At 62.5% G+C, this 21256-nt stretch overlaps 2 protein-coding genes and 1 long non-coding RNA gene across 3 annotated transcripts; 1 reads left to right on the top strand and 2 right to left on the bottom strand.

Moving 5' to 3' along the window:
- Nucleotides 1-1062: 1062 nt before the first annotated feature.
- On the top strand, nt 1063-11516 carry UBE2S (ubiquitin conjugating enzyme E2 S). The gene is made up of 4 exons (XM_050927579.1): nt 1063-1466; nt 5304-5451; nt 5965-6155; nt 11047-11516. Exons 1-4 carry the CDS (start codon nt 1464-1466, stop codon nt 11344-11346), a joined length of 642 nt encoding a protein of 213 aa, XP_050783536.1. The 5' UTR covers nt 1063-1463; the 3' UTR covers nt 11347-11516.
- A 573-nt stretch (nt 11517-12089) lies between these two features.
- LOC127036569 (uncharacterized) lies at nt 12090-14631 on the bottom strand. Its single transcript, XR_007770179.1, has 2 exons — nt 13870-14631; nt 12090-13754 (listed from the first exon to the last, which is right to left on the bottom strand). It is a non-coding gene; the product is annotated as an uncharacterized LOC127036569 (long non-coding RNA).
- Nucleotides 14632-17128: 2497 nt separating this feature from the next.
- LOC127036558 (transmembrane protein 100-like) lies at nt 17129-19362 on the bottom strand. Its single transcript, XM_050927588.1, has 3 exons — nt 19104-19362; nt 17344-17838; nt 17129-17291 (listed from the first exon to the last, which is right to left on the bottom strand). The coding sequence occupies exon 2, from the start codon at nt 17807-17809 to the stop codon at nt 17432-17434; it is 378 nt and encodes a 125-aa protein (XP_050783545.1). The 5' UTR covers nt 17810-17838; nt 19104-19362; the 3' UTR covers nt 17129-17291; nt 17344-17431.
- Between the last annotated feature and the right edge of the window lie 1894 nt (nt 19363-21256).

The raw sequence follows: 21256 nt of genomic DNA, 5'->3' as shown, positions 1-21256 counted from the left end.
GTGGAGGCTGGGTACCCGGGGACCCCTTGCCCGGCGCTGGGATGCGGCCCCTCTGGGGTGCAGCATGGGGGCTGGGTACCCGGGGATCCGTTGCCCGGCGCTGGGATGCGGCCCCTCTGGGGTGCAGCATGGGGGCTGTGTACCCGGGGACCCCTTGCCCGGCGCTGGGATGCAGCCCCTCTGGGGTGGCGCATGGGGGCTGTGCACCTGGGGATCCCTGCCTGGCGCAGGACAGCAGCAATTCTCCACAGGCCCGGCCTGGCAGGATGGATCTGCCCAGCGGGGGATGTGGCCAGGCCTCGTGACTGTGGCGCTGCCAGCCGGGCACCCGAGGGCGTTTTATGGGGCACCCCGAATACCAGGCCTTTGGCTTTATTGTGCTGGGAGAAGGGAACAAGGGCACCCCAGCCCCGCCCTGGGGCATCAGGCACCCCCTCCCCAGCGCTCTCCGGGACGCTATAGGGCTCATGACACACACTGAGCCTCTGGGGTGACTCAGGCGGGGCAGGGAAGGGGTCACAGGGCCGCTCTCCTCTGGCATTTGCCCCCAGGCCAGGCTGAGGTGGGGTGGGGTGTCTTCATTCCTTTGAGTTAGGGTGACCCTAATTCTCCCCCCACCCACAGTCCCAGTTCCACGAGCTGATTGGCTGATGTTATATTTGCATGGAGAGTTCGCTCCTTCAGCTCTGATTGGCTGCTTGCGCTGCCATTTTCAAAAGTAAGGGAAGTCCCGCCCCCTCATCTCAGTTTTTTTTAAAAGGTCGCGCCCCTGGGTGGGAAGTGGATCGTGTCCGGCCTTCCCAGTTCTGCGCGAGCTTCTCCGCTCCCATTGGCTCTGGCGGCCATCAATCCGGCATTTCAAATCGCTGTCCCGCCCTTCTCTGCGACCGTTAGGGGTAAACAATCCTGTGCTCTCTCTTCCCCCCTCCCTTCTGCCTCTCAAACCGCCGCCTCCACGCGTTCATATTCAAATCCCGCCAATCGGGCGGCTGGCCCCGCCCCTCTCCCCCTTTCCCATTGGCTCCTGCCCGTCGCGGACATTCGTTGTCAACGTCCTCCCGGGGAAGGCAGGAGGGGGGGTTCAAACCCCTCCGTTCCACCGGGCCTGATTGGGCGGCCGGGATTCGAAAGGGCGTGGTCGGCCCGGGCCAAAGGCTATAAAGTCCCCTGCTGAGCCCTAGCCCAGCTCTAGTGAGGGTGGGAGGCGATTGGAGAGAAGCCAGAAGGGGGAATCCCTGCAAGGGGGGCAGCCCAGATTTGAGGGGGGCAGGTAGAGGGAAAGGGGGGAGCCTGGTTGGCACAGGTGGGGAGGGGGGGGCCTGGGAGGAGACCCTGCCTCTCCCCACCCCGCAAAGTGAAGGGGTGAGTTCTATAGGGCTGGGGGGTAACCCCCAGATTTAGGGGGTGCCCTGCCTCTGCAGGGGGCACCTGGTCTCTGCCAACCTCAGGCCAGACCCACCGCCATGGTGAGTGGTTCTTGCTCCCTTGATCTCTGCTTTCCCCAGGCACCCACCAGGTGATGGGGCAGCAATTTTTTGGAGGTGGTTGATCTGCATTTTGTGGGGGGTGGCTGCCTGAGTCCCCTTCATGGGGTGGGGCTGCTAACAAGGGCTTATGGGGCAGGCAGCTCCATTATCGATAATAACAGCAGGTTGGGTTGGGGTTTTACTAGGGTCCGGGTGCAATTTGGGGTAGAGTGCACAAGGCATGGAAATTGGGTGGGTCCCATTAGCTCTGAAAGGTTGAAATAAAGGGCCTACCCTTAGGAGGGGCAACTGCATTCGGGGAGTCATTAGCCAAGAGCAATGACTGTGTTTAGAAATAACAGGGGCCACAGTTCGCTTAAGATCCAATGGGCACATTTGGTGTGTTAGGAAGAATAGAACAACAGGCTATTTAATGGAGTGAGATCGGGGCACCTGGTTCTTTAAAAACTGTAGCCGGTGCTTATTTAAAAGGAAATACTTTAATAGGCCATAAACCTGGGGTGGAAGTTGATTTATTTTTTATGTGCCCCGTTTATTAAACAGCTGCTTTTTAAAAATGTAGGAGACAATTGGTGCCAATATTAGGGAGGTGAAAGGTGGCTGCATTTTTTTATGGGTTATCGATAAAGGCTGCCTTTTAAAAAAAGTATATAGATTTAATCGGGTCTGACAATCATCAGAGGTGGGTCCAATTTTTGCTGCCTCCCTTATTATCGATAATACTAAAAGCTGCTCCTAAGCTCTCTGGAGTTTTTTAAATCTCTGGGTAACCTGACAACCACGTGGCCTTTCAAAATATCTTCTCTGTTGGGTGCTGCTGTGGGAACAAGAAATGGTGTTCTAATTTGCTTAGCTTTGTGTTGCATGCTGTTTGTAAGGAGGATCTGAACGCGTGGCAGGTATGTACGGATCTCTGTGCGTCTTGTCTGCCGGGTGATGGTTCGTCCCTGGAAAGGACTGGACAAAAAGCAATCTGCATGTATGAATTTCTTCTACATGAGTCCAGTGGCTTTGCAGACTTACCCCTTTTTTTGGACAGCGAGGGAGCTACATGGATGATTTTCTTATACAGGCCTTGCACGATCCTGGTGACTTGTCCTAGTAACCTTTGAGTGTAAAATTATCATTATTTTCATGATGGGTGTTTAAGGGGGGGTGGGAAAAGTTGAGGGACAAGAAGTTACTAGCTAGTGGATTTGGATGCTGATCTTGCATGGTTTAAGGATACCTGGTAGAAAAAGCTTTTGGTGGCTGCCTGGCATGTGCCATGGGTCGGGCTGTCAGATTCTAGGGCAGGTATGAAGGGCCTTACACCTCCCTGGGTGCCAAGGATGCTCTTATTTACTGCTTTTCAGATCATCTGCTTATTAACGTTTAGATCTTCCCCAGCCCATGTTTCACCCCCCAGATCTTGCTGCCAGCAAAGGCCGGGACTTTTCCAAAGCATGTAGTTGTTTTTGGATGCCTGATTTGATTTGATTTTTACCTCTCCACAGGAAAACCAAGAGCCCCTTTTTTGGGAGGGCTCGAACCAGGCACCTCCCGATGGCTGGCCACTTTGGAAAAGCCGCGGCCTAATTTTGAACAGGCCTCCGGTGTGAAACTGGCCCACGGAGAGTACCTGTTACTAAATTGTGTAGGGGTGGCTGCCGCGTCACTTCTTCCCGGGGCATAGCCCTGCGGAGCAGCTGCGGCGTGTGTTGTAATATGTGCCTGTGCAGCACCGTAGAGCACCCGGGGAGGAACCGTCTGCACGGGGGAATAATGGCTCAACCCAGGTGGACAGTCCCAGGCTGGCTTGGAGAAGGGCTTGGTTTGCATAGTTGCTGGGTGGCTTCATCTCTGGATCCTTTCAGTCACCTGCCACGTACCGCGGAGCAAAGCTCTTTGAGGGATCCCCCTGTGTTTTCTCGGCAGCAGGGCCGAGCGCCTGCCCACGGGGTGTCCCTGTGCCTTGCAGGGTTAACCAGGGATGCAGGCTGGGTGAGCTGATGGCTTTCAGAGCATTGTGGCCCGGGGGGTGAGGGGGATCTGCCTTAGGGAAGTCCTGTTTACAGGCCTGGCCTGCTTTGACCACACACTCCTCCTTTAGCCAGACCTTCCTGGCTTTGTAGCTCCTTTGTATTTACCTTTCAGAGGCTGGATCAAGGAGGCAGCTTCTACCCAGTCTGCTGCTGCCTCCTATCCCAGGATGCTCTTGCTGCTGGCTTCTTAGCTCCTCTCTTTGGAGGCCGAGGCCACGTCCCAGGCTGGTTGTAAGGGGTGGGGGGTGTAAAACTGACTTGGTTTGAGATTGGGGGCAGGGAAGGTGCTCAGGAGTCCCCTTGAGCTGCTCTGGGGCACTGAGCCTGTAGTGTGTCTCTGGCCCTCGTGTGCTAATCCAGGAGTGCCTGCGAGTCGTCCCCATCGGAGGTCTGCTGGGCTGTCCTCTCTGGCATGCCGTGAGTTAGTGGGTCTCAATGAGTGTTACCTCCAAGGTACCAAAAAACCAGGACCTTGGGGGTGACCTTGACGGCCAGCTGAGCACCCTTAAAGATTTCCCAGGGCAGCTGGATCTGAGGCTCCTGGCCTGCGGTGCGTGGTCAGCAGAACCTGCTGTCTCTTCTGTGACTGTGTCTGATCTGGGATGGCCGTTCGCCGAGGCTAAATCTGCACCTTCCCCCGGATGTGGGATTTGCAGGGGCTCTGAGGCTGGTTGTAGCCTCTCCTGAGGCTCGTCCTGATACGTGAAGCATCCCATAACCCCGGCAGGGACCTTGAAGGGGCTGAAACCAAAATCCACTTCCCTTGAGCACTCCCAGCATCTTCAGAAACCGGGCTTGGCATTTGAAAACTGGGCCTCACTAGAGGAATGCAAGTAACAGGGCCTCCCACCCCACCCCAAAAAAATCTTATATAGGGTCCTGTGTCCCTAGCACAGTGGGGACTTCATCCTTGTTAATATGCCTAACAAGAATTGTGGGGGAGGGCATCTTTGGATCTGTCCCTAGCTGGTCAATATCTTTGAAGGCCCCCTGCCAACATTTAGCTGCTACAGGGCTTAAGGGAGATTCAGGAAGATGCTGCTGCTGCTGCTTGATATTGTGGGTGTGACAAGCTGAACTGAACCCCCCCAGAGAGTCTTTCTCTTGGGTAGGGTGGGGGTGGGGGGAATTTTGCTTTGTCGCTTCTGGGGATGAATCTTGGACATCAGGTTCTAACTGATCCCCATGGACCAGCCCCTTGAGTAGCCTTGGTAAAGCCAATCTGCGTCCCGGGTGGTGCCTGCTGACCTGGGGGGAGATCCCAAGACAGGATTGGAGGGAGGGAGGAAGGAAATCAGTGAGTGGCTGAAGCTGATGGGCAGCCTCTCCTTTTAATCTCTCTCTGGGTTTCATCTTCACCAGAGCCACTCGCTGCCTCTTGCCTGGTCCTGTGACTCGGTGTGAACGGTGCAGGGGGCTGAGTTAACGGGTGGCCCCCTTGGGATCTTGGGGCTCAAAGCCAACCTGGACCGGGGGGCAAGAACGCTGGGAGGGGAGGCCGTGGGCCGGGAAGGGGGCAGCCTGGGGAGCTCATTAGGGGGCGCTCTCTGTCGGTGCTGACCCCAGTGCCCCACCAGGCCTGTCCCTGGCACGCTTGGCTCCTGCTTTTCCTGGGCTTCCCTCCGCTTTCCGGGCATGCGCGGTTCTGGAGTCCGTCGGGCACATGCGCCCGAGCGTAACTGCTGGGCCCTGCAGGAGGGGATGGGCAGAGGGTGAAACCCCCTTCCCCCCCCCCCCCCCCGGGAGCAGATTATCACTTGGTCTGTGACGCGTTCGTGTCCCTCTCCTGCAGAACTCGAATGTGGAAAACCTGCCGCCCCACATCATCCGGCTGGTCTACAAGGAGGTCTCCACCCTGACGTCGGACCCGCCGGAGGGCATCAAGGTCTTCCCCAACGAGGAGGACATCACGGACGTCCAGGTCACCATCGAAGGGCCCGGTGAGATGGGGGTGTGACTGGCTGTGTGGGGGCGTGGCTAGTGGCTGCAAGGGGGCATGGCTTTACTCTGGGGCTTCCCCCCTTGCTAGCTGCCACCTCCCCACTGTGTTTAATCGTTCTGCTCTTGCCTGAGGCTGGAGGAGTTGACCTGCCTGAAGAGGGCGTTGTGATCCCTGCTCTGACCCCAGTGTGGCGCTAGGGCTGCTGTGCTGGGGGCGCTGTGCTGTAGGGAGCCTGGGGGGCCTCAGAGCGCGCGCACACCCTGCCCCCGGCTGCCTCCCCCGGCACAGACAGGGCCTTCCTGGGGCGCGGGGGGTCATTCATTAAGGTCCCACCCCAGCCATGACTTGCTGTCATCTTCCCCTGCAGCCCGGCACCCCGTTGCCTCATGGGGCTGTTCTGGGGCCAGTCCCCTCCCAGGGCAAGTTGGGGGTGGGGACATACCCTGTGGAGGTGCAGGGGGCTGGCGCGTGGGAGTGGGAACCCTTCTCACCCATTCTGCTCCCTTGGCAGAGGGGACGCCCTATGCCGGTGGCGTCTTCCGCATGAAACTCATCCTGGGCAAGGATTTCCCGGCCGCGCCGCCCAAGGGCTACTTCCTCACCAAGATCTTCCACCCCAACGTGGGCGCCAACGGCGAGATCTGCGTCAACGTCCTCAAGAAAGACTGGAAGGCAGAGCTTGGCATTAAGCATGTGCTGCTGGTAAGCGGCGGGCCCAGCAGGGGGCGCTCTCCCCTGGCAGGCAGGGCTGACCCCAGGGTGGCACTAGGGGGCGCTGTGCTGCAGGGCTGGGGCCCAGCAGGGGGCGCTCTCCCCAGGCAGGCAGGGCTGGCCCCAGGATGGCACTAGGGGGCGCTGTGCTGCAAGGCTGGGGCCCAGCAGGGGGCGCTCTCCCCAGGCAGGCAGGGCTGGCCCCAGGGTGGCACTAGGGGGTGCTGTGCTGCAGGGCTGGGGCCCAGCAGGGGGCGCTCTCCCCAGGCAGGCAGGGCTGGCCCCATGGTGGCACTAGGGGGTGCTGTGCTGCAGGGCCGGGGCCCAGCAGGGGGCGCTCTCCCCAGGCAGGTAGGGATGGCCCCGAGGTGGCACTAGGGGGCGCTGTGCTGCAGGGCTGGGGCCCAGCAGGGGGCGCTCTCCGCAGGCAGGGCTGGCCCCAGGATGGCACTGGGGGTGCTGTGCTGCAGAGCAGGGGCCCAGCAGCGGGCGCTCTCCCCACGCAGACAGGGCTGGCACTAGGGGGCGCTGTGCTCTAGGAGTTCATCTTTCAGATGAGGGGGAAACCCCAGGCTCTGGATACAAGGTCATCAAAGGGGAGCTGCAGGGGTTACCAAGCCCAGTATTTGCTACGGCTGTTGAAGCAGCCTCTAGGGTGGGACAAGGGGGGCTGGGTACACGGGGACCCCTTGCCTGGAGCTGAGAGACCGCCCCTCTGGGGTGGGACGCAGGGGCTGGGTATACGAGGACCCCTCACTCGGTACTGAGACGTGGCTGCTCCTGGGAGGGGCTGGGGAGTTGGTTATACCGGAGCCCCTCACTCGGCACAGCAACCCCAGGTCAGGGCAGCGCAGAATCCTGCCTCTGAAGCTGCAGGGAACTTGGGAGGGCACAAGTTGATCACCCTACAGGCCGCCCCCCCTTCCCCCCAAAGATCTGATACCCCAGGATGGGTTTCCATCAGCACAGCGCCCCCTAGTGCCTGGTGCGAGCTGTCCCAGCTGTCTGTCCCCAGAAGGAATTGGACAGAGCAGTGCCGATCGGGTTAAATGTCCTGCTGCTCGGCTGGGAGTTTTCCTAGCTAGAATGATGGGAAGCTTTAAAACCTTAAAGGGACTCTCTGTTTCAAATGCTGCACAAGCTCACTCCATCCCCCAGGGCGATCCCTCCGGCCTCCTGCATTTCAGGGTCTCTCACGGTCCCTCTCCCTCACGCCAGGGGCTCTGGGTCTCCCATTCCCCCTGTGCTCTTCTCTCCCCACCCCAATCCTTTTCTTTCTGCCTGGGTGATGGCTCCAGCTTCCCCCCAGGGCGACGGGCAGAGCCAAGTGAGAGGTGACTCCGTGTGTCCCTCGTTTTCCCCCTTCCCATTGTCTAGCTTCCCCCCAAATCCATTCGCTTCTAGCGTGTTAGACATTCCATTTCCCCCCCCACCCCTATGGAGTCACATCCACCATATTATCTGAGCACCTCAATATAGTTATCTCTGCAGCTGGGATGGTGGCAGAATGCTTCTGTCCGGGGGTGAGGAATAACGCATCTGTTGGGGTGGCTGCATCTGTGCTCCGGGGTTGGGCTGATGTAGCTCTGCTGGTAGTCTCTGCAGCGTAGACGCACCTTTAGTCTGTGCCTCAGTTTCCCCGCATACAACGGGGATAGCTGCCATGCCCTATCTCTCGGGGAGGGGGGGAGGCTGGGAGGATAAATTCAAAGGCGGTGATGGCCAGATGAGCCCCTGAAGTAGTCTGGTCATAAGAAACAGCTGTGGTTAAACTCTGCCTCGTGGGAGGCTGGATCCACGCTCTGCTCGGCGTGAGCCAGGTTCTGTTCCTCGTGCTGCCTGTTGTCGTGTCCTGTGGCCAGGCCTCAGTTTCCCCAGCTAGGGCTCCAGCAACAGGCCCGCCTCTACCCAGGAGAATGACAGCTCTGGGGGTTTCTCAGTGAGCCGTTCAGTCTGGTGCCCGGTCGGGGGACGGCAGCCAGGATCTCTGTACAACCCAGAGCCAGAAAGCCAGGCAGGCCCCAGGAATCCTGGCTTTTCGGCGCAGCCGTGGGTCAGATCCCCCGTGGTGGGAGGGTGGCCGGGCGCATGGGGACGGGGCTGTTTAGGCCGGGGACGCTCTGTCTTTCTGCACTTGATTGTCAGATACTTCCACAGAATCCTCACAGGCCGGGTGACGGAGGTGGAAGTGGTGCACAGAATTACCCCTGCCACAGGCAGCGTGGCCAGGCTGCCCTGTGCTGTGGGTATTCCCAGCCCCCCAGGGACCATACGGGGTGGATCGGGGCCAGGCTGCCCTGTGCTGTGGGTATTCCCAGCCCCCCAGGGACCATACGGGGTGGATCGGGGTCAGGCTGCCCTGTGCTGTGGGTATTCCCAGCCCCCCAGGGACCATATGGGGTGGATTGGGGCCAAGCTGCCCTGTGCTGTGGGTATTCCCAGCCCCTCAGGGGCCATACGGGGTGGATCGGGGCCAGGCTGCCCTGTGTTGTGGGTATTCCCAGCCCCCCTAGGGGCCATACGGGGTGGATTGGGGCCAGGCTGCCCTGGGCTGTGGTTATTCCCAGCCCCCCAGGGGCCATACGGGGTGGATTGGGGCCAGGCTGCCCTGGGCTGTGGGTATTCCCAGCCCCCCAGGGACCATACGGGGTGGATTGGGGCCAGGCTGCCCTGGGCTGTGGGTATTCCCAGCCCCCCAGGGGCCATACGGGGTGGACTGGGGCCAGGCTGCCCTGGGCTGTGGGTATTCCCAGCCCCCCAGGGACCATACGGGGTGGATCGGGGCCAGGCTGCCCTGGGCTGTGGGTATTCCCAGCCCCCCTAGGGGCCATATGGGGTGGATTGGGGCCGGGGTGGATTGGGGCCAGGCTGCCCTGTGCTGTGGGTATTCTCTGTCCCTCAGGGGCCTACTAGGATGGCCTGTGTCCTTGACCATCCCTGAGGCTCTCCCCTCTCCTGGGTCCCATTAGCGCTGGCATGTGGATGGGCCCTGGGACGTGTGGAGCTCGGTTGGAGGTGGGAACGCGGGCCAGGCGCAGCGGAGGGAAAACAACCCAAAATCCCCTCCTGGTGGCTCCGTCCTCCTTTGCTGTTGCTGCCACAGTTCCCCCCCAGAGGCGGTCGCATCTCAGCGCTGGGGCAGGGGGATGGGCACTGCAGCAATACTGTGTTCAGCTCGGCAGGAGACGAGCCCAGGGCCCCTCGCCCCAGGCTGCGCCCTGCACCTCAGATCTGGGAGGCCACTGCGGGGCCGGGTGTTCGCTGCTGCTGCTTCCCAAAGGAAGGGCCAGAGTCCGCCTGCTGTGGGTGCTGAGCGGCTGGCATGAGTGTCCCTGCTGTGGTGGGAAGAGGGAAATGGGGGCACTGCTGAGGGACGGGGGACCCTGGTGTGCTGGGAGGAGAGGAATAGGGGGCCCTGGCGTGGTGAGAGGAGGGGAATGGGGGGCAGTGCTGTGGAGGATGGGGGGCCCTGGCGTGGGAGAAGGAGAATGGAGGGCTCTGCTGAGGGATGGGGGGCCCTGGTGTGGCGATGAGGGAGATGGGGGGCCCTGATGTGGCGGGAGGAGGGGAACAGGGGTCACTGCTGGGGGATGGGGGGCCATGGCGTGGCGAGAGGAGGGGAATGGGGGACACTGCTGGGGGCGGAGGGGCCCTGGCGTGGTGGAAGGAGGGAAATGGGGGGCACTGCTGGGGGTGGGGAGCCATGGCGTGGCAAGAGGAGGGGAATGGGGGACACTGCTGGGGGCGGGGAGCCCTGGCGTGGCAGAAGGCGGGGAACTGGGGGACACTGCTGGGGGCAGAGGGGCCCTGGTGTGGTGGAAGGAGGGGAACGGGGGACACTGCTGGGGGTGGGGGGCCCCCGGCGTGGCAGGAGGAGGGGAATGGGGGGCACTACTGGTGGCTGGGGGCCCCTGGCGTGGCAGGAGGAGGGGAACAGGGGACACTGCTGGGGGCGGGGGGGCCCTGGCGTGGCAGGAGGAGGGGAACATGGGGCACAGTGAAAGGAATGGGGGACGTTTAAGGTGTCCTGGAAATAGAGGGGGCTGGGCAGGTGGCCCCCAGGGGATTGCGAGGGACAAGGCAGTGGTGTGGCCCTTTGGAAGTACCAAAGGAGCAGACCCTTTTCGGCCTGTATCATCTCCATGGGGTGGGGATTGTGCACACGTACAGCCCCTAGCGCAGCAGGGCCTGGCCTTAGATCTGCCCACCTTGGGCTGGCTGCCAGCATCAACCTGCTGCCTCTCACCCACCCGTCTGGGCACCTTTGCTGCCGCTGTGGATTACGCAGGGGAGTCCCTCGGGGCAGCATGGCATTTCCAGCATTCCTGCGGCTTTTGGCGTCCCCTTTTCTTGGGGGGGGGAGCGGGGCCCTGGAGAGGGAAGGCCAGGCAGCCTCACCTCAAGGTGCACCCACTGCATTTGCTGCGTCTCTCCCGGAAGCCAGGGCCAAGGCCGGATCCTGTTAACTGCGTGTTCCTTCCCCAGCGCCTGCCCCCCGGCGCTCCCCACAGAAACTGGGTCTCTAGCCACAGCTGGGACCCTTAACCAGGAAGCGAAACTGACCAGAAGGTCAGTGGCAACTCACGAGAAATTGCCGTGTTGATTTTTGCCTGCCTTGATTCCTGGGGTGCTGCAGGGGCGCCCCAGATCTCTAGGCACCTGGAAAGGCACGTGGCAGGGCGGAGGTTTGGTACTTGTCTGGCCACGGTGGGTGCTTGGGGGAGCACCAGCCTTGTAATAACCTAGACAAGCGGGGCCGCCTGCCCTGCCAGCAGAAGGGGCTGGAGTGCAGGGAGCCCCGTGGCCCCTCGGCTTGTTGCATGAAGCTGTGGGGAGCCCCCCCGCTCAGGTTAACCCCATCCCCCCTCTGCCCCCGCCGCAGACCATCAAGTGCTTGCTGATCCACCCCAACCCCGAGTCGGCGCTGAACGAGGAAGCGGGGCGCCTCCTGCTGGAGAACTACGAGGAGTATGCGGCCCGGGCCCGCCTGCTGACCGAGATCCACGCCCAGCCCTCCAGCCTGCGGGGGGCCAGCAAGGACCCCGGCGACCCCTGCTCCTCTGCTGCCGCCCTGGCCGCTGGGGGCGAGGGCCCCGTGGCCAAGAAACACGCCGGCGACAGGGACAAGAAACAGCTGGCCAAGAAGAAGACCGACAAAAAGCGGGCACTGCGGCGGCTCTAGGGCTGCCCGAGGGCCTGGCTCGAACCATGGACTGGGGGGGTCCAGGCAGGGTTCTAATAAAACTGTCCCTTTTCCCAGCTTTTTGTTAAGGCGCTTTGGTATTTTACTCTTTTTTCAATCTTAAGTTATTTAAGTTATAAAAAAAATCTATTAAAGGACTTTGTTTTCTACCCAAGGGTTAATTTATTCCTTTGTCACTGGGCCACCCTTGATCCTCAGTGCACCCCCCCCCCGACACCCCCTTTTGGAAGGGGGAGGGGGTTGGCAGTGCCTGGCTTGAGATCTGTGTTACAGGGACCTGCCAGAGAATGTGAATCCAGCCACCAGGGGCAGAACTGCCCTGTATGTACAGAGACCGGTCTGAATCCAGCTGACCCAACGTAGCAGTCCTGGCTCCCAGCCCCCCCCGCTCTAACCACTAGCCCCCACTCCCCTCCCAGAGCTGTGGGCGGCCCCCTTTCAGCCTCAGAAGCTTGGGCCCCTTCAGGGCCCTGCTGGTTGCCTGTGGAAAAGGCTCCTGGAGGTCGGTGTTTTGGTGCAATCCTCGCTTTAGCTGTTATGTGACAGGGCTGGGGTCCTGCTCCCAACACCCAAGATATTGACCCCCCAGCACCCAGTGCCAGCTTCCTCCAGCCAACTCCCGCTGAGCGGCTCTGCAGGGGAGGCTGGGATGGGATAGTCGGGTGTCTACACAGGACACACAGGCAAATTAATCCCAATTAAAGATGTGAATGTAAAGTGGGTTCATTAAACTTCTTTGTGGATGTTTATTCTGAACTGAAGTGACCTTAATTTGGTTTAGTTTAATTCCCATTGGCAATGAATTCAGATTAAACCAGTTTACTTTAGCGCTGAGTCAAAGCATCCAGCTAGGGCCCAAATGCAGAGTAACTGGTTGAATGTAAATGGGCAGGGGGAGGAACTGTCCTGTCTGTGCCTTAGCAGATCTGTCTGGGATTCACCACTCCAGCTGGCTGGTAAAAGCAGGGGCTATGCAGAGCTGTGGGCTACGTGTATCTCCTGCCCTGGTGCAGATGGGACGATGTCACAGGCCATAACTGCTTTGAATCCAGGAGCATAAGGCTGGCCTCAAAACAGGCTGCTCCCAATGGTGGCGATGGGTCCCCTCACCCCACTGTGGGCTGGGCAGGTGGGCTGCAGCCCATTAAACCAGAACAGCAAGCGCCATGCACAGTGGTGCTGGTTCCCCTTGATCCTGACCCTGCTATCCTGCCATGGGTCCCCCCACAGCTCTGGCGGTGCCCCTCACTCCCAACCTGCAGCCCCTGCTAGCCCAGCCCTGGGCTCCCCCCAGCTCTGCTGGTGCCCCTCACTCCTGACCCGCAGCCCCTCCATTTGATAGCCCTTGGCCCCTGTGATTTAGCATCTGCTCAGCGTTGCTCTGAGCCTGGTCTTTCAGCCTCCTGGGGCCAGTGTCCCAGATCCTCCTGCCCTGTCCAGGCCCTGGCAATCCCACGGGCAAGATGCCCCAGCCACTGCCCTGCGTGCCCAGCAGAGGGCCCCCGAACTGCAGCCACTCAAGTGCGTCCCCAGTTGCTACCAGCCAGCAGGTGCCGTCAGTGCTGGGCTAGCAGGGGGCTGCGGGTCGGGAGTGAGGGGCACTGGCAGGGCTGGGGGGAGCCCAGGGCTGGGCTAGCAGGGGCTGTGGGTCAGGAGTGAGGGGCACTGGCAGGGCTGGGGGGAGCCCAGGGCCGGGCTAGCAGGGGGCGGCGGGTCGGGAGTGAGGGGCACCGGCAGGGCTGGGGGGAGTCCAGGGCTGGGCTAGCAGGGGGCTGCGGGTCGGGAGTGAGGGGCACTGGCAGGGCTGGGGGGAGTCCAGGGCTGGGCTAGCAGGGGGCTGCGGGTCGGGAGTGAGGGGCACTGGCAGAGCTGGGGGAGCCCAGGGCTGGGCTAGCAGGGGGCTGCGGGTCAGGAGTGAGGGGCACCGGCAGGGCTGGGGGGAGCCCAGGGCTGGGCTAGCAGGGGACGGCGGGTCGGGAGTGAGGGGCACTGGCAGAGCTGGGGGAGCCCAGGGCCGGGCTAGCAGGGGGCTGCGGGTCGGGAGTGAGGGGCACTGGCAGAGCTGGGGGAGCCCAGGGCTGGGCTAGCAGGGGGCTGCGGGTCGGGAGTGAGGGGCACCGGCAGGGCTGGGGGGAGCCCAGGGCTGGGCTAGCAGGGGGCGGCGGGTCGGGAGTGAGGGGCACCGGCAGGGCTGGGGGGAGTCCAGGGCTGGGCTAGCAGGGGGCTGCGGGTCGGGAGTGAGGGGCACCGGCAGGGCTGGGGGAAGCCCAGGGCTGGGCTAGCAGGGGGCTGCGGGTCGGGAGTGAGGGGCACCGGCAGAACTGAGAGGGGGAGCCCAGGGCCGGGCTAGCAGGGGCTGTGGGTCAGGAGTGAGGGGCATGGCAGAGCTGGGGGAAGCCCAGGGCCGGGCTAGCAGGGGGCTGTGGGTCAGGAGTGAGGGAAACCGGCAGGGCTGGGGAGGCACGGGGGCTGCAGGTCGGGAGTGAGGGGTACTAGCAGGACTAGGGGGGGAGCCCAGGGCCCCTCACTCCCAACCCACAGCTCCCTGCTAGTCCAGCCCAGCCCTGCACGCCCCCCCCCCAGCTCTGCAGGGGTGGGGTGGGTGACTGACCCCACAGCGGCAGGGCAGGGACCCTGGGAACAGGAAAGGTCCTTTGTAAACAGGGCTGGAGCCGCAGGCTGGAAAGCCCATGGACCCCCCCCTCCCCCCAGTCCTGGGAGAGAGGCAGCCAAGGTGTTAACCCCTGCTCTGCCGGAGCCAGAGGCTCCCGGACTCCTGGGTTCTGCTGAATCAGGGCTGGGATCCATCCCCCGCCCCTTCCAAATCTCCTGTGTCCTTGGGGGGTGGGGAGGGGGGAGCAGAGGGGCTTTGCCCTGCTGGGGATTTGGGAGCTGCCCGCTGCCCATGGCTCTGCCTCAAGAGGGTGGGCTGGGTGGGGCCCAGCCAGTAATTCAGATGCATCTTTTTTTGGGGGGGGGGGGGTCCTCTGATGCCTGACTCCTGGGTGCATCCCCAGCAGGAGGTCCCAGATCTGCTCCACCCCCTCAATGCCCCCCCTGCATCTCCTCAGAGACCCTCCTCTAGTGGACTGGGCTGGGGGGGTGTCTCAGAGTCCAAGGCTCAGCCAGCTCTGGGCTGCAGGGTGGGAATGGAGGCCCTGGAAATTTAACTGAGACCCAGCAAACTCGTTTCACACACGAGAAGGGGGGCAAATTGCCATCTGTGCTGCCCTGGGGCTGGATGGGGGCTGGTGCCCCCTAGAGTGTCCCAGGGCTGTGGCCGGCAGCCTGGCGGGTTCCTGACACAACGTCCCTCTCCCCCTGCCTGGAGCTCGAGACCTGTGGGGCCGGGGTGGAGGGGGGGTCAGGCCATAAGTCATGGAGGGGTCACTGGGGTGTCATGGAGGAGGGGACTGTGGGGGAGGAGAGGGCAGGGCAGGGGGGTGTTTGGGAGGAGAGGGGGCTGTGGGGGAGGGCAGGGCGGGGGCTGTTTGGGAGGAGAGGGGCTGTGGGGGAGGGCAGGGCAGGGAGGGGGGTGTTTGAGAGGAGAGGGGGGCTGTGGGGGACGGGAGGGCAGGGCAGGGGGCTGTTTGGGAAGAGAGGGGGGCTGTGGGGGAGGGGAGGGCAGGGCGGGGGGTGTTTGGGAGGAGAGGGGGCTGTGAGGGAGGGGAGGGCAGGGCGGGGGTGTTTGGGAGGAGGGGGCTGTGGGGGAGGAGAGGGCAGGGCAGGGGGGTGTTTGGGAGGAGAGGGGGCTGTGGGGGAGGGCAGGGCGGGGGGTGTTTGGGAGGAGAGGGGGATGTGAGGGGGTAGGGCAGGGGGTGTTTGGGAGGAGGGGGGCTGTGGGGGAGGGGAGGGCAGGGCGGGGGGTGTTTGGGAGGAGGGGGGCTGTGTGGGAGGGGAGACCAGGGAGGGGGGTGTTTGGGAGGAGAGGGGGGCTGTGGGGGACGGGAGGGCAGGGCAGGGGGCTGTTTGGGAGGAGAGGGGGGCTGTGGGGGAGGGCAGGGCAGGGCGGGGGGTGTTTGGGAGGAGGGGGGCTGTGGGGGAGGAGAGGGCAGGGCAGGGGGGTGTTTGGGAGGAGAGGGGGCTGTGGGGGAGGGCAGGGCAGGGGGGTGTTTGGGAGGAGAGGGGGGCTGTGTGGGAGGGGAGGGCAGGGCGGGGGTGTTTGGGAGGAGAGGGGGGCTGTGGGGGAGGGGAGGGCAGGACGGGGGGTGTTTGGGAGGAGAGGGGGGCTGTGGGGGAGGGGAGGGCAGGGCGGGGGGTGTTTGGGAGGAGGGGGGCTGTGGGGAAGGGGAGGGCAGGGCGGGGGGTGTTTGGGAGGAGGGGGGCTGTGGGGGAGGGGAGGGCAGGGCAGGGGGGTGTTTGGGAGGAGAGGGGGGCTGTGGGGGAGGGGAGGGCAGGGCAGGGGGGGTTATGTTTGCAGTGGGGAGAGAGATCCATTCTCCACGGCGCTGCCCCCCCATGTGCTTCCTCTGATCTCACCCCCTCCCCAGCCCCCGTGCGGGATGCAGATAAGCCGGGGGGCGCCGGGCACGGCCCGGGCACAAGGCTGCGAACAATGCGCTGACCCGGCCGGAGCCCAGCCCGGGGCTGATAAGCTCTGGCTGTTTACACTCAGATGGCAACAACCGGGCGGGCGGCTCCCACCCGGCCTGGCACGACACAGGGCCCCGGTGCCCCAGAGCGGCCCAAGGGGGCACTGCGCTCAGGGACTGGGGGGGGGGATCCCCATATAACCAGCCCCCTCGCCATGCTCCAGAGGGGGCCGCATCCTGGCGCCAGGTCCCCGTATAACCGGCCTCCGCTCCCCACCCCAGAGGAGGCCGCAGCGCCTGATCTACCCAGCTCCAAAGCGCTACCCTCAGAAACCTTTACAACTACCCCAGCCCCCGAGCAGGGACAGAGACCTCCCCTACCCGGACCCCATCCGCTCTCTGAGCTCCGTGCTGGCCCTTTAAATCACCGCCCGCCCACCAGCAGCAGGGAGGAGACTGGATCAGAGTGAGATATTTTTGTGTCCAGCCGGTGGAACTCCTGGCCGCAGGATTCTCAGCGAGGGCAGGAGCTCAGTATCCAGGTGAATTATTCCATAATCGCGCACTGGGTGGGGGTGTCTCATGCGATTCATCCACAGCAGCAGATGCCGGTGGCTGCTGGAGGCGGGATGCCACGCTAGATGGGCCCATTGGCGTGTAGTTTCATGCGGCAAGAGGGCTGCAACTGAAGTCTGAGGCAGGGCTGGAGGCTGTGATGTTTGTATGCAGAGGAGTTGGGCGAGGGAGTGTTGGTTTTAAAGGTGAATCTGCTGTGACCTGCAGTACAGGGGCAATGACACACAACACAGGGCAGGTCCCACACAGCAGGAGGTAGGATGGCTCAGCTAGGGGACTCTGGGTGGTGGCAGAACCGGGCCTGGATACCCATGCTGGCCCAAATCGGACTCGGGATGGAGGCAGAACCCAGACTAGTGCCCCACGCTGGCCTGGATCGGAATCGGGATGGAGGCGCAACCCGGACTGGAGCCCGACGCTGGCCCGGATTGGAGTTGGGATGGAGGCAGAACCCGGACTGGAGCCCCACGCCGGCCCGGATCGGAGTCGGGATGGAGGCGGAACCCGGACTGGAGCCCCACGCCGGCCCAGATCAGAATCAGGATGGAGGCAGAACCCGGACTGGAGCCCCACGCCGGCCCGGTTTGGAATCGAGATGGAGGAGGAACCCGGACTGGAGCCCGACGCCGGCCCAGATCAGAATCAGGATGGAGGCAGAACCCGGACTGGAGCCCCACGCCGGCCCGGTTTGGGATCGAGATGGAGGAGGAACCCGGACTGGAGCCCGACGCCGGCCCGGATCAGAATCGGGATGGAGGCAGAACCTGGACTGGAGTCCCACGCCAGCCCGGATCAGAATTGGGATGGAGGCAGAACCTGGACTGGGGCCTCGCGCCAGCCTGGATCGGAATCAGGGTGGAGGCAGAACACGGAGTGGAGCCCTGCACTGGCCCGGATCGGAGTCGGGATGGAGCCCAAACCCGGACTGGAGCCCCATGCTGGCCTGGATCGGACTCTCACACCACCGCCTTCTTCTGCTGCTGGTCCCCCACCAGCAGGGTGAAGCTGCCGCGTCTCCAGCCCCTGATCTTGCGGCCCCGGCAGCGGTAGGTCAGGTAGCTCCCGGCCAGGCCCAGCACCCCGGCACCCAGCAGGGACAGCCCTAGCACCCCCAGCACCAAGCCCTGGGCATCCCGGGCGTAGGCCAGGGCCGTCACCGCCACCCCGATCAGCGCCGCCACCACGCTGAAGGGCAGGAGGCAGCTGTGGCAGGCGCCTTCCACGCCGCCCGTAGCCGTGCTCACCAGACGTGGGTCCGGGCACAGCTGGATCTGGACCTCTTCCGTGGCCATGTTCACTGTCACGTGGTCAGACGGCACCGGGGGGGCAGACATGGCAGTCGGGGGAGGGTGGAGGCAAGCTCCTATCCGGGGAGAGAGAAGTGGAGGGAGACGGGGGTTGGGGTTATGGGAACTGAGTTACAAACCCAGATGCCTGCCCAAAGACCCTACAATAACATTGCTTCCCCCGCCTGCCGCAAGGCACCAAAAGGCGGCTTGTGCCTTTAAATAAAGAATTGGCTTGGAGGACCCTACAAAAACATCCCCTCCCCCCCAAGCAGAGCGTATCGTGGCCCTGCGGCATAGCACAAAAGAGCCTGTACCTTTAAATCCAGAATCCTGGTTTACGACCCTACAATAAATATTCCCCTGGCGTAGAACACCCCGACCACACCCCCCATCTGCCCCCTATGGGCCCTGGGGGGCAGGGATTAGCCACAGTGCAGGGTGCCCCAGCCATCCCCCAGTCTGGGAGTGGGAGGAAGATGCATGTGGGTCAGAAGGCCCCTGCATGGCAGAGCAGCCATGGGGTGGCCAGGTTTCTGAGGCAGGCGCCGGGGACCTGTGAGGCCCGCCGGGGAGGCGATGGCAGGGGAACCAGGCCCAGGGTGTCCTGCAAAGCCGGCTCTAGAAGCCCCGCGGGGAAGCGCTGCGGCGGACGGGGCAGTGGGGGGGGCACCTGTCTTGGGGGACATGCATATGATCTGGAGTGCGGGTGGGCTGCATTCCAGCTGGGGGCCAGGGTGGGGCCGGGGCAGCAGGCCAGCTGTGCGGTGAGCTCCAGATGTGCAGGGGGTCCCAGCTGGGGGGCAGGGCAGGGTGGGGCCGGGGCGGCTGGCTAGCTGTGAGGTGCGCTCCAGATGTGCAGGGAGTCCCAGTTGGGGGGCAGGGCTGGGATGGCAGGACAGTTGTGCAGTGTGCTCCAGATGTGCAGGGGGTCGCAGCTGGGGGGCAGGGTGGGGCTGAGGCGGCAGGCCAGCTGTGCGGTGCGCTGCAGATGTGCAGGGGGTCGCAGCTGGGGGGCAGGGTGGGGCCGGGGCAGCAGGCCAGCTGTGCGGTGCACTCTAGGTGTGCAGGGCAGCCCAGCCGGGGGGCAGGGTGGGGGCAGAGTGCCATTCCAGATGTGCTGGGCGAGGCAGATGTGAGGCAGGTGCAGCCTGATGTCCCAGCCGTGGGGCGCAGGCCAGATACCAGGCAGGAGCCCCCCCAATGGGCTCCTCTCCCCGCTGCCCCCGATTTCTCCTTTACCCTCCAGCATCCAGCCCCCCCACTGCCCACCCCGAATGTGCCAGGCTCTGCCTTGGGCCCCCATGGGGAAGGGGGGTCGCACGTCCTTTCCTCGCCTTACCTCACAGCTGCCCGGGGCCGCGGCCTTTTGAGCGCTTGGGTTCTCCACTTCTTTTTCCTCTTTCACGTTCCCTCCGTCCTCCTTACCCCGCCCTCTGCCCCCTGCTCCAGCCCTTTGCACCTTCTTTCTGTTTCTCTGCTCTGTCTTTCTCTCTCTCTCTGTCCCCGTCCCAGACTCCGTCTCTCCCTTATCTGCCTGGCAGAAGTGCAATAATTTGTTTTCTTAATAATATAACCCTGGCCAAGAACTCTGCCCCCCGCCCCCCCCCCCGTCCCTACCCCCACCTCTTGGCAAGTGGCGTCTCAACTCGGCAGATGAAATGATAAGGAGCCAATTAGCCAGTTCCTCTGCTGAGCGGTCAGCGCCACATGGGGACTGGGTCGCGCCCACCCGGCTCCCCCCACCCCGACGGCTACAGACACACAGACACGGAGCAGGGACCAGCCCCTCCAGCAGGGGGCAGCAGGGACACACACACACACACACACACACACACACACACAGTGTATGCACATACACACAACTTCCTTATAAACACAACCCCACCACCAGCCATACACACAACTCCCCTCCACAATGTCTATACATACATACAATTTATCCCTCCACACAGAATTCCCAGACACCCCTCACTACACACACACACCAGGCCATATCCTCTCCAGCAGGGGGCAGCAGGGACAGAGGGACACACACACAGCACTGCTTCACAAATACACACTGTGACAGCACACGCGACCCAGCCGCACACATGTCACCAGCCCCTTCACCGCCACACACTCCTATCCCAAACCCACACACCCCACACATGTGTCAACACACTAGAGAGGGATGTGGCTGGTGTGGGAATCTGGGCTGCTGCGTCTCATGGGAGTTGTAGTTCTGTGTCCCTAATGTCCCCATTCCTGCCATAGGCCGCATTCCCCAGCTGGACTCCATCTCCCATGATGCACCATGGCTTCCTCAAATGGTTCATCTACTGCAATGCCTCATGGGAGTTGTAGTTCAGTGACCATGATATCTCCATTTTCCCCTAAGGGCTGCTCCCCAGTGGGAGTCCATCTCCCATGATGCACTGTGGCCTCCTCCCTCGGCTCAACTGCTGCAATGCCTCATGGGAGTTGTAGTTCTGTGGCTCTAACATCCCCATTCCTGCCATAGGCCCCATTCCGTCAGCTGGACTCCATCTCCCATGATGCACCGCGGCCTCCATCATGAGACGGGTGGATTTTCCATCACCTGGCTTCTTCACAGTAGGACTAGATGTGGTTCTAAGAGAGTCGCTCTAGCTCAGTCATCAGATATGGGCTGGAAGCAGCCATCACTGAGTGAAAAGCTCTGGCCTGGGTTACAGGAAGACAGAAACAGCCAGACTGGGTCAGACCTCAGGCCCATCTACCCTGGTATCCTGGCACCAACAGTGGCCAGCACTGGATGCGTCAGAGGACTCTAGGAACCCTGCAGAGGCAGATCTGGGGCAAGTGGTTAGAGAATGGGATGGACTGGGAGCCAGGACGCCTGGGTTCTATCCCCAGCTCTGGGAGGGGAGTGGGGACGAGTGGTTAGAGCAGGAGGGCTGGGAGCTAGGATGCCTGGGTTCTATCCCCAGCTCTGGGAGGGGGCTGGGATCTAGTGGTAAGAGCTGGGGTGTGGAGGCTGTGAGCCAGGATTCCTAGGTTCTGTTTCCAGCTGGGGGGATTACAAGGTGCAAAGCTTTACATCACTGCTAGTACTCAGGAGTCCGGCCTCTGCTCATCCCTCAGTGCTGGGGTCCCAGAGGTGTTTAGCTCCCTGGTTCCTCAGGACACTTCGACCCAGAGGCCCGTGGGAAGTGGGGATCAGCTAGCTGTGGGTTCCCCCAATCCCATTGACTCGTGATTCTGTCCCCTTTCTGCCCTCACCCCCACCCCCCATGATACAGAGCCGTCCCTGTCCCTGACAGATCAGCCGTGACACTAATGCCACTTTGCTGACAGATCTGACCCACCAAAGCCGATTAAGCATATGGCACAAGGCACAGAGTGGCTATAATTAGCTGAGGCCCATTGTAATTAGCCACCGAGGGGCACATGAAACAGCTCTGGGAGGTGAGTGGGGTCTAGTGGTTAGAGCAGGGGGGTCCTGGGAGCCAGGAGTCATCTCTCTACCCGCTC

Source organism: Gopherus flavomarginatus, chromosome 18 (assembly GCF_025201925.1).
Source record: "Gopherus flavomarginatus isolate rGopFla2 chromosome 18, rGopFla2.mat.asm, whole genome shotgun sequence".
Lineage (NCBI taxonomy): Eukaryota > Metazoa > Chordata > Testudines > Testudinidae > Gopherus > Gopherus flavomarginatus.
This window is presented reverse-complemented; position numbering and strand designations above follow the sequence as displayed.

Coding starts and splice junctions, on each gene's coding strand:
- UBE2S (XM_050927579.1), top strand. Junction 5,452..5,964: donor GGTCACCATCGAAGGGCCCG/GTGAGATGGGGG, acceptor CTCCCTTGGCAG/AGGGGACGCCCTATGCCGGT. Junction 6,156..11,046: donor GCATTAAGCATGTGCTGCTG/GTAAGCGGCGGG, acceptor CCCCCGCCGCAG/ACCATCAAGTGCTTGCTGAT.
- LOC127036558 (XM_050927588.1), bottom strand. CDS start 17,809: ATGTCTGCCCCCCCGGTGCCGTCTGACCACGTGACAGTGAACATGGCC.